We start from the raw sequence: 15,592 nt of genomic DNA on the forward strand, positions 1-15,592 counted from the left end.
CGTCTGTTACATGAGCAGATTTTCATTTACAAAGGCTTCTCTTCTGGTGGTTGCGAGAAAAGACTATGAGAAATGAATCTAGAAGTGGGGAGACCAGTTACGAGGCTATGACAGCAACCGAGGCATGATATGATGAGGGCCTAAACTCCATAACGCAGAAAGAGGAGTAGGAAAAAAAGGTGACTGATACATTTAAGTGACAAAAGGAGATAAAACTAAAACTTCCCTTCCAAATGTAACTAGCGGTTAGAAGTATAGAAGAAAACTGCTCCCAAGAGCCTAATAACTGATTTCAGTAAAATCTGGAAGAGTCATGATCAGTTGGAGATACTATGAAGCTGGGCAGGAGGTGCTGTCTGGCTTCTTTACAATCCACCAGGGCTCACTAAGGTAAGGATGCTCTACACCCTGCTTCTTTCCTGGGCACACTGGGTTCTCCACACTGTACCTGCACCAGATTTCAAACTGGACTCCACCTCCAGGTCCGAGCCCGAGCGCAGAGAAGGCGCTGAGAAGGACCCTCTGCACCGGAACGTCTCTTGGCAACAGGAGGGAGTGATGGTGCTCACTGTTAAAGACGGGGTCTGGAACACACAGGGTGGCTGCAGATCTGAAAGGCTTCAGAGAGAGGCCTTTGGAAAAGAAAAGCAGTTCAGAATTACGTGACACGTCACTGAGGGTGTTTTATTCAGTAGGACAGTATGCTAATACCCAGGAGTATTCAATTTTATCCTCACAACACTCCTGTGAAGAAAACAAAGCAGGTATTATTTCTGCTACTGCACAGATGAGGGTATGGATACCTTGAGGTCACACGGTGAACCCAAAGCTACTAGGTCAAAGACCTGAAACCACAATCTCTGTCTTCTGACTGTTATTATTCCTACCGAGGTCCACTTCCCTGGCAGCTATGGTCCCGACGTGCCGTGATAAAATGGAAGAAAGAGATCTCTTTGCTGGTGGACAATACGTGAAGGTTCTAGTTTCTTCACTTCTTTAGCAACACTTGTTAGTCTGTTTTTGTTTTCTGGATTATAGCCATCTCAGTGAGTACGAAGTGGTATGTGTCGTGGTTTTGGGCTTCATCCCCCAAGTGACTAATGATGTTAAATCAACCATCTTTTCATGAGCTTACTGACCAGTTGTAAATCTTTAAAGAAGCTTCTCTTCAGAGGCTTTGCCCATTTTTAAACGGAATTGTCTTTTTACCACTGATTTGAAGAGGTCTTTATGTCTCCTGGATACAAGTCCCTTATTTGAACCTCAAAACCAGTGAGCACGTTCACAGCTATTCACGTACATGCTCAGAATGGCAGAAAATTCGAGTCACCCAACGTGCTCATTGAGATCAAACAAGGCAACACTCCACCTCCTTGTTTTAGCTCTGAGATGACCAGAAGACGGAGATGGCAAGGGACAGACACCGCAGTACAGTGCAGAAGCTCTGGGTCTGGGGCCAGTTGGGCAGGGTTTGAATGCCAACCTTGGCGCTTGCCAGTGGGGCAGGCTCTGAACCTCACAACAGGATCTACTAGGACAAGGTGCTTTAGGATTTGAGATTATGATGTACGTGTGATGGGTATGTGTACCTCCCCAGAGGCAACGGTTTGATATTCTCTTAATTCAGTGCTCTTGATGATTTTACAGAATATAGCTACTGCGGATAGTGAAAATCAACCATATGTTTACGGACGATAAGAGCGATGAGTCACGTCAATGACATAAAATGAGGCAAAATATAAATAACTGATGGACCTAGATAAAGGGTATAAAGAAGTTCTTTGCACTATTTTTGCAACTTTTCCATAAATTTGAAAAAAAAAAATTTTAAAGTTACAAGAAACAATTTAAGCACAGTTAAAACTTACTGCCCAGTAAGACTAGAAATACTCAGGAATGCAAACTTCACCCAGAAAAAAAGCAGTTCCTAAATACATTCAATAAAAGAGCCACGCGAGAACGAGGCGGCGCAGTACCGCTTTCGGGGAACTCTGGTCCTTTCGGCGCCCCGGCCTGCGGGTCTTGAACCGGGAAGTAGTACTGGACGTAACAGTCTGCTTCTCCCCAGACCGCTGCCTGAAGAGGGGCGAGCCCTTTCACCTTGTCCACTCGGAGTTCAAAGTGATGCTCCATCAATCCATTTCCTTGGTCCCCTGCCTATTAAATGAAACAGAGATACGGGTGAGCTTTAAAGAGTCGCTTGTACGGGAGTGTTCCTGCTTCTCTATGAAGTCAGAGAAGAGAGGCAGAAATGAGTATAACTAATTAGCTGGTTCTAAAACAGACACTTAATTTTCATTGTATCTGCTTCACAACTGGTCCCTGTACTCAGGTCAGGCTGCATTTACTCTAGACTGCGAAACTGGATCAGTATTAGGGAATACATACATATAGCCCAGTGCATTAACAGAGGAAGGGAAAAAAATGACCATCTCAGTAAAGGCCAAAAAGGCATCTGATAAAATTTAACATCTATTTCTGTGTCTTTGTACACTTAGAGGGCTATTCCCTTAAAAGGATAAAGAATACATATTTGAAACAAATAGCTATAATTTACATAATTATTATTTTTAATGAAGTCAGAAACAACCTGGAGACTGTTTATTCATGGTGAGGACTACTTGGGGCAGTCGTGAGTCCACTGTTCCTGAAGGTACTTCCACTAATAACAACTGATGATGTGTTTATAATTTACTACGCGTCTGTCACTTACATCAGCTCATCTGACAGGCATAGCGAGTAACAGCTGAACCAGAGTTTCAACTCAGGTGGTCTGACTCCAGAGCCAATGTTCTTTACCTCTATTTCAGACAACCTCAGCAGACACTAGAGAACTGATTACTGGGAGTATTCAATGGGGAATTCAGGAATCAGAAAAGGGTCAGACTACATGATTTATACGTGTTTCACATTCTAGCTATTAATTCAAAAAATTTGGAAGAGAGATTGCACTAGGTCTCTGCCTTGATATCTAAAAGCATACGCCAGTGAGAGCTGCTTAAAAAATTTCGTAGGAAAACAGAAAACTTGCAGTTTGATTCCCCAGTGAAGAAAGATATGGGAAAACAAACAAACAAACCTCTTAATTACAGCAGTTGCTTAATTTAGCCAAACAGTATTACAGTAATTTAGAAATTCAGTTCTGTAGATGCTGGATGGGATGAGGGATTATTGAGTGTAGAAAGAAAAACAATTGGAGCTATCTAACCTTTTAAGGACCTCTTTTGCGCTCACAGTAACATTTTTAAAAATTTAGGGTGAAATTAAAAAAAAAATCAGAATCTACATTGCAATGTGAGGGCTATATGACACCTAAATACGACTTGTGAATATTAGATATTTTTTATTTGTGCTTTTATGTCATTTTTAAAAGATCACCACTATTATCAAGTGACAGACACAAATATATAACAGAAAAGTTTAGCGCCCATAACAAACTACAACCTATTAATAGATACTTTCCTAGCAATTTTTTCTCTGTCAGGGACACTGTATTTTTCCTTCAGATTCAGATAAAAAAAAAAAAAAATACTTAAAAGGTGTGGAGACTGAGCTTGGCTATGCTGGTAAAGACATCAAATGCGAGATACAGGAGGACCTGAGACAGTGGACTTAGAACACCCCTGTCTCAGTAGCAGCGCTCCCATTCTCAGCCGTGTGCCCTGATCAGTAACAGAAGCGCTCTGCTTTTGTTTCATCGTCTAAAAAAGAGAATGACGATGACCCATCTCCTGTGGCTGTTAGGGAAATACACACGATAAAGTTCGTCACGGTGCTTTCTCGACTGCACAGCTCTGTACACCAAAAAATGACCTGTACATTATTAGTAGAAAAGCAAGGAACTTCAATTTAACTTACCATATGGACTTTTATCAAGACACAGAGCAAGATTTTGCTGGTCTACATTTAGGATCCCTCTCAACTCCTCACAACTTTTTTCTCCAGATTATCTTTTTTTTTTTCATTGAGACTATTTTTTTTTAAAGCAGATTTAAGTTCATGTCAATTTTTTTTAAAGCAGTTAGGTTAGTAAATTAGAAAATTAAGACCTGGTTACATGTTCTTTATAAATTCAAGGAGCTTCGAGGGACACATATATCCATTTAAACCATGAAAGAAAGACGACGCCTTTGATCTGCAGCAAGTACTGGAATGCAAGGATGTTCTTTCGTTGAGTCTTTCACTAATGAAATAAGAATTCTGGGTAATGGTTTCATTAAAACATGCAAGATAAAATGAGATGATAATGTTTGAAATTTGCTAAGAGAGTAGATCTTAAGTATATTCACCAAACACACACAAAAGGTAACTGGGTAAAATGATGGATATGTTAATTAGCTTGATTGAGGCAGTCATTTCTCAACATATACATGTATTAAAACATCACCCTGCAAACCTTTAAATAAGATTATAGCACTTGAAAAAACTAAGTGTTTAGTAACTACCATAGAAACAGACGGCACAGATGGCTGGTCCAGGAAACGGGCTGGCCTGGGGCTGAAGGGCGGAAATGTTCCTTCTTCATTCTTTAACCTCTGCACTGCTGTTATCTGCTCTGAAGAGCCCATAGCTAAAAGGACTCGAAGACTCCCACTTTGGTGGCCTGAGAACACGTCAATCACAGGCATATAGCTGTCGACAGCAACAACTGGATACTGAGCATCAAGCAGCAGGCGAGAAATCTTAGGGTCTCTAAAGGGAGAGAAATTGTGCATAAGCAAATAACAGTCATTAATCATGGCACAGAGTTGCTGCATTTCTTACTCGGCTCATTTTCTCAGTTTGTTAAAAACGGATCTACAAATAGAGAAGTAACAGTGGTTTGGAAAACCATGACTCCATCTATAATCCATCAAATAAAAATGACCAGGCAGCCAAGTTCCAAGTGTAGCAGTCTGAGGGCCAAGAATGCGTCTGCCTCATCTCTGTAGCATCGTGGGCCGAAGCTTGCCAAACAGCATTATTTCAGAGGTAGACAGTGTGATCAACTAGAAAAAGTATAGACTCCGGAGTCTGGCAGAAAGTTTGGAGTAAAATCACCGTCAATATCTGCCATGGACTGAGTGAGCACTTACTACGTGGTGAGCACTTCATAAGGCTTCTATAGTCCTTCTAACACTGCAAGGGCTGCCATCACCCGCTATGAACAGATGAGAACCAAGTCCAAATGCTCTTCATCACACCACGCTAAACCTTAGATCGCCTCTTACTTGCTCTATGAGTCAAAATAATCAACATAACTTTTAAACGTCTGTTTCCTCAACTGTAAAATCCATCAAAGGGCTGTTGTGAGGACTCAGGTGAGATGTCAGATATAAAATACCAACATGCTAAGGGCTTGGTAACTGGTAGCTACTGTTTTTTATGTTTTCTCAACAAAGAATGGAGTCTAAGGAAATGAGAAGGACAGGGGAACAGCAGACCAGAATAGTAGCACAACAAAAAAGGGGAAAAAAAACCCCAAAGCCTAGCGCTGACCACAACTTCCCCGATTCCAGCAGAACTCCTTGCCCGTGCTACCGGCACAGAATTACTGAGCTGTTCACCCAAGGCCTACCTGTCTATTTCTCAATGGAGCCTCACGGTTGCTCCAAGAGGGAGACGGGGGATCTCGCACCACCTCGTGTCAGAGAGGATGAAAAGACAGCCGGAAAGGCTGACTTCTCCAAGTGAACCGACACGCTTCCTCCCTGGTAAACGGGGATGATGACAATCTCCCGTTGTTCCGTGAGACAGCACCCTCAGCAGCGCTCTTCGTACCGTGTCAAACACGGCACTTAAAACAAAGAGCCGTGAGACGGCTGTTAGCAAAAAGATCAGCTCTAAAATACTTAAAATCAGGACCTTGGATCAAAACAAAAATGAGTAGTCTCTACTGAAGACAGAAATAGTCTCAGATAAATCATTTAACACCACATCCAGGCTTTGGGTAGCGATAAGTGAGGTCCAGCAACGAGATCGGAGGGTCTAGAAGACACACTCAGCACAGCAGTCCTGCAAATGCCCGATGTGAACAGTATTAACGGTCGCAGACGGAGATAAGCTCCCGTCTTGTGAGGTGATGACCTTTGGTCGTTGAGCTCCTTGGGAGGAGAGTGGACGGGCCAGCCAGGCTCTGTGGGTTCCAACCCTGGCTCTACAACTCACAATCAAGACAAGTTACTTAACTTCTCTGGGGCCCTGTTCACTGCTCTGTAAAACAGGGCACGTGGGTCACCTGCCTCGGAGGACTGAATGCCCTGATGTACATAAGGGTCTCAGCAGAGGGGAAACAGGCACAGCGGAAGGTGGGAGACTCTGCTGTGACCCAGGAGGAGGAGCAGCACGTGTGGTGAGGTGAGAAAGCTCCTCCAAGGACGTACTGGCCTGGTCACGCAGGCGAACCCCACACGCGCCTCTTCAGATCAGACCAAGTGAAAGATATAAGATAAGGAATACTTGAAAGGTCCCATTTACTTGAATGACACGTAAAACTGATGGAGTGGGAGCTTCACCAGCCCAAGCAGCTTGTCCTGTCCGGGGCGCCGCACCTTGTTCCAGGTCTCAATAACCATCATGTTGTTCCTGAGCCTCTCCAGGCAGCTGGGAGACAGAGAGACGGGAATCACCTGGGGAGAGGAACGAGACAACACTTCGCATCTGAGACAGAGCGCAACCTATACTTTCACCCAGCAAGCATTTCTGACAGCCCATCGTGTGCCGTGCACAGTGCCAGGAGCTGAAGACATCAAAATCTGTGAGTCATCTGTATCCTCCGTCTGAAGCTGCAGTCCTGTGTCAGAGACCAACACATAAAGGCATAAACACAAAACGGCACGAATTCTCTGAGGACAAAGCTCACTCCCTGATGACTCTACAGACAGGGGTTCACGGACACAGAGAAGGTTGCCAGACATGTCAGTCAGGATGTGTGCCAAGCGCTTGCAATGCAGCCCCTTCCAAGGTGACGTGATTCACTTACAAACCCCTGCTGAGAGATAAGAGTTTCTGTTTTTGGCCATGCCCAAAGCATGTGGAAATTCCCAGGCCAGGGATTGAAGCTGTGCCACAGCAGCAAACTGAGCTGCTGCAGTGACAGTGCAAGATCCTTAACCCACTGCACCACAGGGGAGCTCCAAGAGACAGATGTTTTTGAAACAAAGATGCCTACTGTTAAGGTTAGTGTTGAGCACCTATACAGGTCTACCAAGCCACTGGTTGGGCGGCATGGCCTAGTACAAAACGATCTGCCCAGCTGGTATCATGGCAAATAGCAAGGCCAACTATTTACCTAAATTTTCAGTGTAAAATTATTCTAGAACTGGCCAGCCAGCTGGTAGCTGAAAGAGAAAAGAGAAGTCAGAAGGAGAGCTAGAGATTGAGAGCCCAGAGTGGGTCAGTTGAATTAATGGCAGAATCAAAGGCCCACCAATTTGAAGGAACCCAAGCTGCAGCATGACTGTAACAGCACAGGAAACAGAAGCCCTGATGATGAAACCAAGAGAAAACATGGGAGGCGAAAAGGATGAAACTAGAAATGACGTGTGGTGTGATGACAGGAAGATGCTGGGAGAGCAGAGCACCCAACAGAGTCGCTCTTGTTTCCATATAAGAAGCTCCACTTACATAGGCATCCTGAACACATCACTGTTCCCTGAAACTGAAAAAAGGTAAAACACAGCAAAGTAGCCTCCAAATAGAAAGATTTCAGAGAGAGCTTCTGGGAGAATTGATTCTAAAGCTTGAGGATAAGCAGGAGGTAACTACAACTAAAGGCTCTGCCTAACAGGAGTCATCAAGGCTGAGAGGAAATTCAAGGCAGAAGGTAAAGACACAGAGGCTGGAAAGAGAATATGCAGGAAACGGCAAGTAGCTGAGCACAGCTGGACTGTGAAGAGAAGCAGGAGCTGAGGCGGGAGAAGAACAGATAGGCCTTAAAGGGGTTGGTAAGTCCAATGCAAGGATGTGGATTCTCTCCTGAAGTCTATGGGGAGTCGCTGAAAGGTTTTAAGCAGAATAAAATATTCAGGTTCGTGTTTTACATAGCTCGTTCCTGTTGGTGCACAGAGGAAGCAACAGACAGGGAGAAATAAGAAGCAGGTAGGACAGTCTGGGAGTTCCTGTGGTGGCTCAGTGGTTAACGAATCCGACTAGGAACCATGAGGTTGCGGGTTTGATCCCTGGCCTCACTCTGTGGGTTAAGGATCCAGCGTTGCTGTGAGCTGTGGTGTAGGTCACAGACGCGGCTCAGATCCTGCATTGCTGTGGCTCTGGCGTAGGCCAGAAGCTACAGCTCCGATTGGACCCCTAGCCTGGGAACCTCCGTATGCTGCGGGTGTGGCCCTAGAAAGACAAAAAAAAAAAAATAAATAGATAAAAGAATACAACTCAGAATTCAGGCAAAAGAAAGCGTGAGAAACCATATCAACTGAGACAGAATAGAAAGAAAGACACAAAAAATTTTATAATGACTGTCTCCCCTCCCACAACTCCTGCCTTCATCCTTAATGGATACAGAATGTTAAGACAGGTGCAACGTTACCTGAGAAAAGTTAAAGACTGGTTTTGTTGTGCCCCACGCGATGACAGATCTGGTGACCTCCTCTGTGCTGAAGAGTTTGCAATTTAAATAAACATTGCATGGTGGTTGCTTCTCAGATTCTCCAGTCATGAAATCTTTCCCATCGGACACCATCAACAGCACATGCAACAGCAAAGCATTCTCACTTGCTGACCCGCTTATCTGATTTATCCAATCATGAGAGGCCGGCACAGCCATGAAGGTTGAAGAATTTGGTACAACAGGGCTTGGTGACTTTGGGGTGGGGAGTACCAAATTCTGCGTTTTCTTTACAGTTTCTTCTTGAATTTGGTTTAAGCTCTGAGGACTTTTGGTACCGGTAACATGTTGGCTAGGTTCTGGCAGTGTCTTATCTGGACTTGAAAGAGCACAAAGTGGAGGATGGTGGGTGTTGCTGCTTAGCTTTGTATTGTTAGCAGCGAAATCCTTGTTATCTATAACCAGCTCCACAGTTACCTATAGAACATAAAGGAAGAAGGTTAACAGGAATATCTTCTAGAATTGGAATCAGAATTTTGGAGTCGAAGCGGTATCAGATTATTAGGAAGTAAATGAACTCATCTCCAATATCACAAAAGAACAGACTGCATATACGTCACCTTACCAGGGTTAAGAAAAGCTAGGCAGGTGATTTATCAATAATACAAGATCATCATCTTACACCAGAAAATAAGGAAGTGCTCAGAAACGAAGAGCTATACTGAAAGGAGAGAGAATCCAGTTCCCGACAAATCTGGCACAATCTGAGTTTCAAAATGAAATAAATACATTACAACCTTTGAATAATGTAAGAATCCATGAGTTCATATAAATATAAATAAATACAGGAGAAGGCATGACTGGTTCGCACAGTGGAATGCCAATTAAGAAATGAACCAGGGAGTTCCCGTCGTGGTGCAGTGGTTAACGAATCCGACTAGGAACCATGAGGTTTTGGATTCAATCCTTGGCCTCCCTCGCTCAGTGGGTTAAGGATCCGGCGTTGCTGTGAGCTGTGGTGTGGCTCTCAGACGCGGCACAGATCCTGTGTTGCTGTGGCTCTGGCATAGGCCGGCAGCTACAGTTCCAACGATTCGACCCCTAGCGTGGGAACCTCCATATGCTTCGGAAGCGGCCCCAGAAAAGGGAAAAAGACAAAAAAAAAAAAAAAAAAAAAAGAACTGGGAATGGTTCACATGGTGGAATGCCAATTAAGAAATGAACCAGGAATGGTGGAGTGAATGGTGAAGTTGCAAAATCATATCCTTTCAATATCATAGTAATAAATGATCCAGATAAACCCCAATGGAGGGCATTCTACAAAACCGGCCTTACTTTTCATAAATATCTAAAAGACCAAGAAGGAGTGCAGAACTGTTCCAGACTAAAAGGAAATTAGAGAGATACGACACTTCAATGCAATGGATGATCCCAGACTGGAAAAAAAATTGCTACAAAGGCAGATATTGACACATTTGGTGAAATTTGGGTATGGACTAAAGACAGAATATAGTATTGCTGTTAAGTTGATTTTTATGGAGTTCCTGTCATGGCTCAGTGGAAATGAATCAGACCAGTATCCATGAGGATGCAGGTTTGTTCTCTGGCCTCGTGTTCAGTGGGTTAAGGATCCAGCATTGCCATGAGCTGTGGTGTAGGCCACAGAAGCGGCTCAGATCTGGTATTGTTGAGGCTATGGTGTAGGCCGGCAGCTGCAGCTCCGATTATACCCCTAGCCTGGGAACCTCCATATGCCGTGGGTGTGGCCCTAAAAAGAGAAAAAAAAATTGATTTTTATAACTGTACAGAGATATGTATGATATTGTCTTTGTTTTTAGGAAATACATGCAAGAATTTAGGGAGAAAAAGTTTAATGTCTAACATATTCTCAAAAATTTCAGAAAAAATTGTGTGTGTTTACGTACAGAGAGTGGAGAGGGAGACAGAGAGAGGGAGGAAGAGAGAGATTAGAGGTGGATGAATAATTACAAAGCAAATATGACAAATAACACCTGTCCACGTAAAGGGTGATTTCTTTGTAGTATTTTTGCAATTTTTCTCTCTGTTTTAAGTTATTTTAAAAAGTTTAAAATGTTACAAAGTAAAACAGGATGAGGGATAAATGCTGAGCAATGAAAGTGGTCGCTACTACGAGACTGAATTACTAGAGACAAAGAGGACCTGCTATTCCTTTTACTTAAAACCCCCAGCGAAGTTCTTCTGCTCTGCTGACTACAGGCAGCAGTCCATTTACAACAGTACTTCTTCCAACACAGCCAGGGCAGAGGCTATTTCTAGTCCATCAATCCTGTTTACTAACCCTTTCTGATGATAAACCTTGCAGTCTACAATGAAATAGGAAAGTGAGAAACAAACCTTTGGTAGTGGAAGAATAACATATTGTTAATTTTTTGCAATGATAGTCCAACAAGTCTTTAAAATTAAATGGTATTTATTATCAGGAAGGCCAGGAAGAGGGCAGAGAGGGCTTCCAAGAAGAGGAAGCAGCATGAAAATCAAGAACAAAAGCAAGGGTGCATACGACAGTCTGGCACCTCAGCAATTCTGTGCCTAGCTGGACATGGCTACCTCCTGGGCAACTGCAAGAGGGCGGGCTCAGGGGTTGGTGGGGTCATCTGGTGGGCCCTGTATTTTATGCTTTGGGTGATGAGGAGCCACGGGAATGTTTGGAGCCTGGTTGTGATGACTTCAAAAGCTTGCCAGGACAATAGGACAAAGCTATACCAAAGCCACACATTCAAATTCTTCTACCTATTGGGAACGTAAACTGGTGTAGCCACAGTGGGAAACAGTATAGCGGTTTCTCAAAAAACTAAAAACAGAACTACCATATGACCCAGCAATTCGTCTCGAGTATATATCTGAAAGAAACAAAAACACTAATTTGAAAAGCCATATGCACCCCAATGCCACCAACATTATTTACAACTGCCAAGATACGGAGAAACCTAAGTGTCCCTCAGCAGATGAATGGATATAAAGAAGATGATGTACATATATTGGACAATGGACTCTCAGTCACAAAAAATAAACTTTGGCCATTTGCACCAATATGGATGGACGTGAAGGTTTATGCTAAGTGAAAAAATTCAGAGACAAAGATAAATACTGTACGATATCACTTAGATATGGAATCTAAAGAAATACAAGAAACTAGTGAATATAACAAAAAAGAAACGGACTCACAGATACCAGTGGGGAGAAGGAAGCAGAGAGGCGTGATAGAAAGGGAGCGGATTAAGAGGCACAAACTATTACGTATGAAATAAGCAACAAGGATATATATATATATATATAGTATATAAATATTGTACGACACAGGGAATATAGCCAGTATCTTATTTTATTTACTTATTTGTCTTTTTAGGGCTGTACCTGAGGCACATGGAAGTTCCAGGCTAGGGATCGAACTGCAGCTGCAACTGCTGGCCTACACCACAGCCACAGCAACACTAGATCTGAGCTGTGTCTGCAACCTACACTGCAGGTCACAGCAACGCCAGAACCCTAACCCACTGAGAGGCCAGGAATCGAACCCGTGCCCTTATGAATACTAGTCTGGCTCATTACCGTTACCACCGAGCCAAGAGGGGAACTTCAGATACAGCAGTTTTTTAATATGTAAATGAGCCACTTCCATGCTCCAGTGCCCTTTCCTGGCTGGTAGGATAAAAGCTGAACCCTTTACTCTGACCTATGATGCCCTGAGTAACACAGCTCCCCTCTGCCTACTCCATCTCAGCTTCCAGCGCTTTCCCTTTGGCTCACTATCCCGAGGCAGCACTCTTCCCTGACGAAGCCCAGCCTGTTCTCACTTTAGGGCCTTTGCATGTGCTAGCCTTCTATCTGGAATGATCTTCCCTGTGCTTTCTTCTTGGTGGCCTCTTCCTCTCACTCCTCAAGTCTAACCGTAAGTGTCTGTCACCTTCTTAGAGAGAGACTTGCTCATCTTCCGCTTCCTCCCAGGTGCTCACCGCCACATCACACCATTTATTTTTATTTTTATTTTTTTTTGTCTTTTTGCCATTTCTTGGGCTGCTCCCGTGGCATATGGAGATTCCCAGGGTAGGGGTCGCATTGGAGCTGTAGCTGCCAGCCTATGCCAGAGCCACAGCAACGCGGGATCCAAGCCGCGTCTGCGAACTACACCACAGCTCACGGCAACGCCGGATCGTTAACCCACTGAGCAAGGGCAGGGATCGAACCCGCAACCTCATGGTTCCTAGTCGGATTCATTAACCACTGCGCCACGATGGGAACTCCTCATATCATTTAGCTCCTTCCCAGTACGTTTGTTACCCTGTTGTAATATAGGCCCTGATTTTCGTGTTCACTGCTATGTTCTCAGGGCCAGCTAGTAACACACATGCTTCAGAAATACTTGACTACCTGAATTATCTACGTACCTTGAGGGGGCCAAGTGCGGTCTGCCCATTTTCCTGTTGCACTGGAAGCTGGTCACTGAAAGAAAGCAGCTCAGACTGAATGACAGCTCTCAAAGGGAGTGACGCAGATCCGATGACTTCTGGCTGAGGGAAGAAGAAAAAGTTTAGGTTAACTTTACAAAGAGCCACAGGGGACTTTAACTGAAGTGTCAACCTATGACGGCTTATAAAAGCATCCATGCTTTTTGAAATCAACAGCTTAATCATTTGACTGAGATAAGTCCAGGTGGGAACTCATATATTCTACCATATTTTGGTCCCCCTTCTGGGTTTTACCACCTCTCCCTAGAAGATTAGAAAGGGTTTCATGAGTCACAAAGAGGTTAGAAGATTATCTTTTTCTTTCTTTCTTTCTTTCTTTTTTCTTTTTTCTTTTTAGGGCCGCACGCACCCGCAGCATATAGAGGTTCCCAGGAAAGGGTTCCAATTGGAGCTACAGCTGCCGGCCTACACCACAGCCACAGCAATGGAGGATCCGAGCTGCATCTGTGACCTACACCACAGCCACAGCAATCAGGATCTGAGCCTTGTCTGCCACCTACACCACAGCTCACGGCAATACCAGATCCTAAACCCACTGAACGAGGCCAGGGATAGAACTGGCAACCACATGGTTCCTAGTCGGATTCGTTCCTGCTGTGCCATGACGGGAACTCCACATCTTTTTCAATTTTTAAGAGTTAGTTCTTTATGAAAAATGTTCAACTTCACTCTTAAAAAGAAAAAGTCAAATTACGATGATACAAATTTTTGCCATTAAAGCTAGGCAAACTTTAAAACTATCAAGGTTATGGGAGAACACAGGCTGACATATGCCTGAATCTGGGAATATAAACTGGCAACATACTTTTGGACAGCAAATGCAGCAATAAATATAAAAAGCTTTTAATAGTCATACTTTGGCCCAGTAATTTCATTTCTGGGAATTTATACTAAAGAAGTAATAAATCCCAAAGAAGCTTATGTACAAATGTATATATTTTAAAAGTTAAAATGAGAAATAGCTAGATGTTCAATAATCTGGAATTATTAAGTTAATTAAAGCACATTCCTGAAATGGAATATACAGCCATTAAAATGATGTTTATGAAAAGTTTGAAATAATATGAACAGTATTTGTGTGTATTAGAAATTAGGTGTTAAATTATACATATAGTAAACATTCACGTATTTATAAAATTATGTGGGAAAGGTTTTTTGTTTGTTTGCTTTCTATGGTGGCACCTATGGCATACGGAAGTTCCCAGGCTAGGGGCTGAATGAGAGCTACAGCTGCTGACCTACACCACAGCCACAGCAACGCCAGATCTGAACTTTGTCTGTGACCTACACCACAGCTCACTGCAATGCTGGATCCCTAACCCACTGGGCTAGCCAGGGATCAAACCCGCAACCTCATGGTTCCTGGTGGGATTCGTTTCCACTGTGCCACAACGGGAACTCCAAAAGATTTTTTTTTAGGGCCGCACCTGCGGCATATGGAAGTTCCAGGCTAGGGGCTGAATTGGAGCTGCATCTGTGACCTGTGCCACAGCTCACGGCAACACTGGATCTTTAACTCACTGAGTGAGGCCAGGGATTGAACCTGCATCCTCATGGATACCAGTCAGGTTTGTAACCCACTGAGCTAACCACAAAGGGAATTCAAAGATTTTATATTTTTGAAAAAAATGAATAAAAATCCTCAAGACAATGCTAAACTTTAAAACAGCAGGTTAAAACTGTGTATAAAATTGCTCTAATACTATCAAAGATTTATAGACATAATATATTCATTTGAAAAAGATAAAGAAGATACAATAAATATTAATAATAATTATATCTTGGTGATGAGATTATAGGTGATTTTTGTGTCTTAAAATATTTTTCTCTCTTTTTTTGGTCTTTTTAGAGCCGCACCGCAGAATACGGAGGTTCCCAGTCTAGGGGTTAAATCAGAGCTGTAGCCACTGGCCTACGGCAGAGCCACAGCAATGCAGGATCCAAGCCTTTGGATCCCACTGAGTCTTTGACCTACACTACAGCTCAGGGCAACACCAGATTCCTAACCCACTGAGTGAGGCCAGGGATCAAACATGTGTCCTCATGGATGCCAGTCAGGTTTGTTAACCACTGAGCAAAGATGGGAACTCCTAAAATATTTTTCTATAAAAATATATATAATTCTTTCATAATTAGAATAGTCATTAACCACATGATTCAATGTAAATATACTGACATGCTTATAGAACTTGTCTTGAAATTGTGAAATTAATATTTTCCCTTCTCTTCCTATTTTGGTATATTTTCCAAAAAGAACTTGTATTATTTACATCCCCTGAAAATACAAACAAAAAGAAAACAAGATGCATTCTTCATTCTATCTATACTAAAGAGGAGGCCAAAGATTATAAAAGCTACTCTTTCAAATGAAGTAAAAACTGCTCATGACATAGTTCATTGATTTCTATTGTACCATTGCAAGTAGATTTTATAAACTCTGTTTTTTTCATTTTTTATTTTTGCTTTGTAGGGCCACACTGGTGGCATATGGATGTTCCCAGAGCTACAGCTTCTGGCCTACACCACAGCCACAGCAACTTGGGAT

The 15,592-nt window shown here is 43.0% G+C and overlaps 1 protein-coding gene across 1 annotated transcript in view; it reads right to left on the reverse strand.

Moving 5' to 3' along the window:
- C2CD3 (C2 calcium dependent domain containing 3) overlaps positions 1–15,592 on the reverse strand; it is a 119,234-nt gene that overhangs the window by 64,748 nt on the left and 38,894 nt on the right. The window contains 6 exon segments of the mRNA XM_021062487.1: positions 449–632; positions 1,977–2,157; positions 4,446–4,692; positions 6,457–6,608; positions 8,522–9,016; positions 12,967–13,089. Coding sequence (XP_020918146.1) covers positions 449–632; positions 1,977–2,157; positions 4,446–4,692; positions 6,457–6,608; positions 8,522–9,016; positions 12,967–13,089 — 1,382 coding nt within the window.

The sequence above is a fragment of the Sus scrofa genome, chromosome 9, assembly GCF_000003025.6.
Source record: "Sus scrofa isolate TJ Tabasco breed Duroc chromosome 9, Sscrofa11.1, whole genome shotgun sequence".
Taxonomy (NCBI): Eukaryota; Metazoa; Chordata; class Mammalia; order Artiodactyla; family Suidae; genus Sus; species Sus scrofa.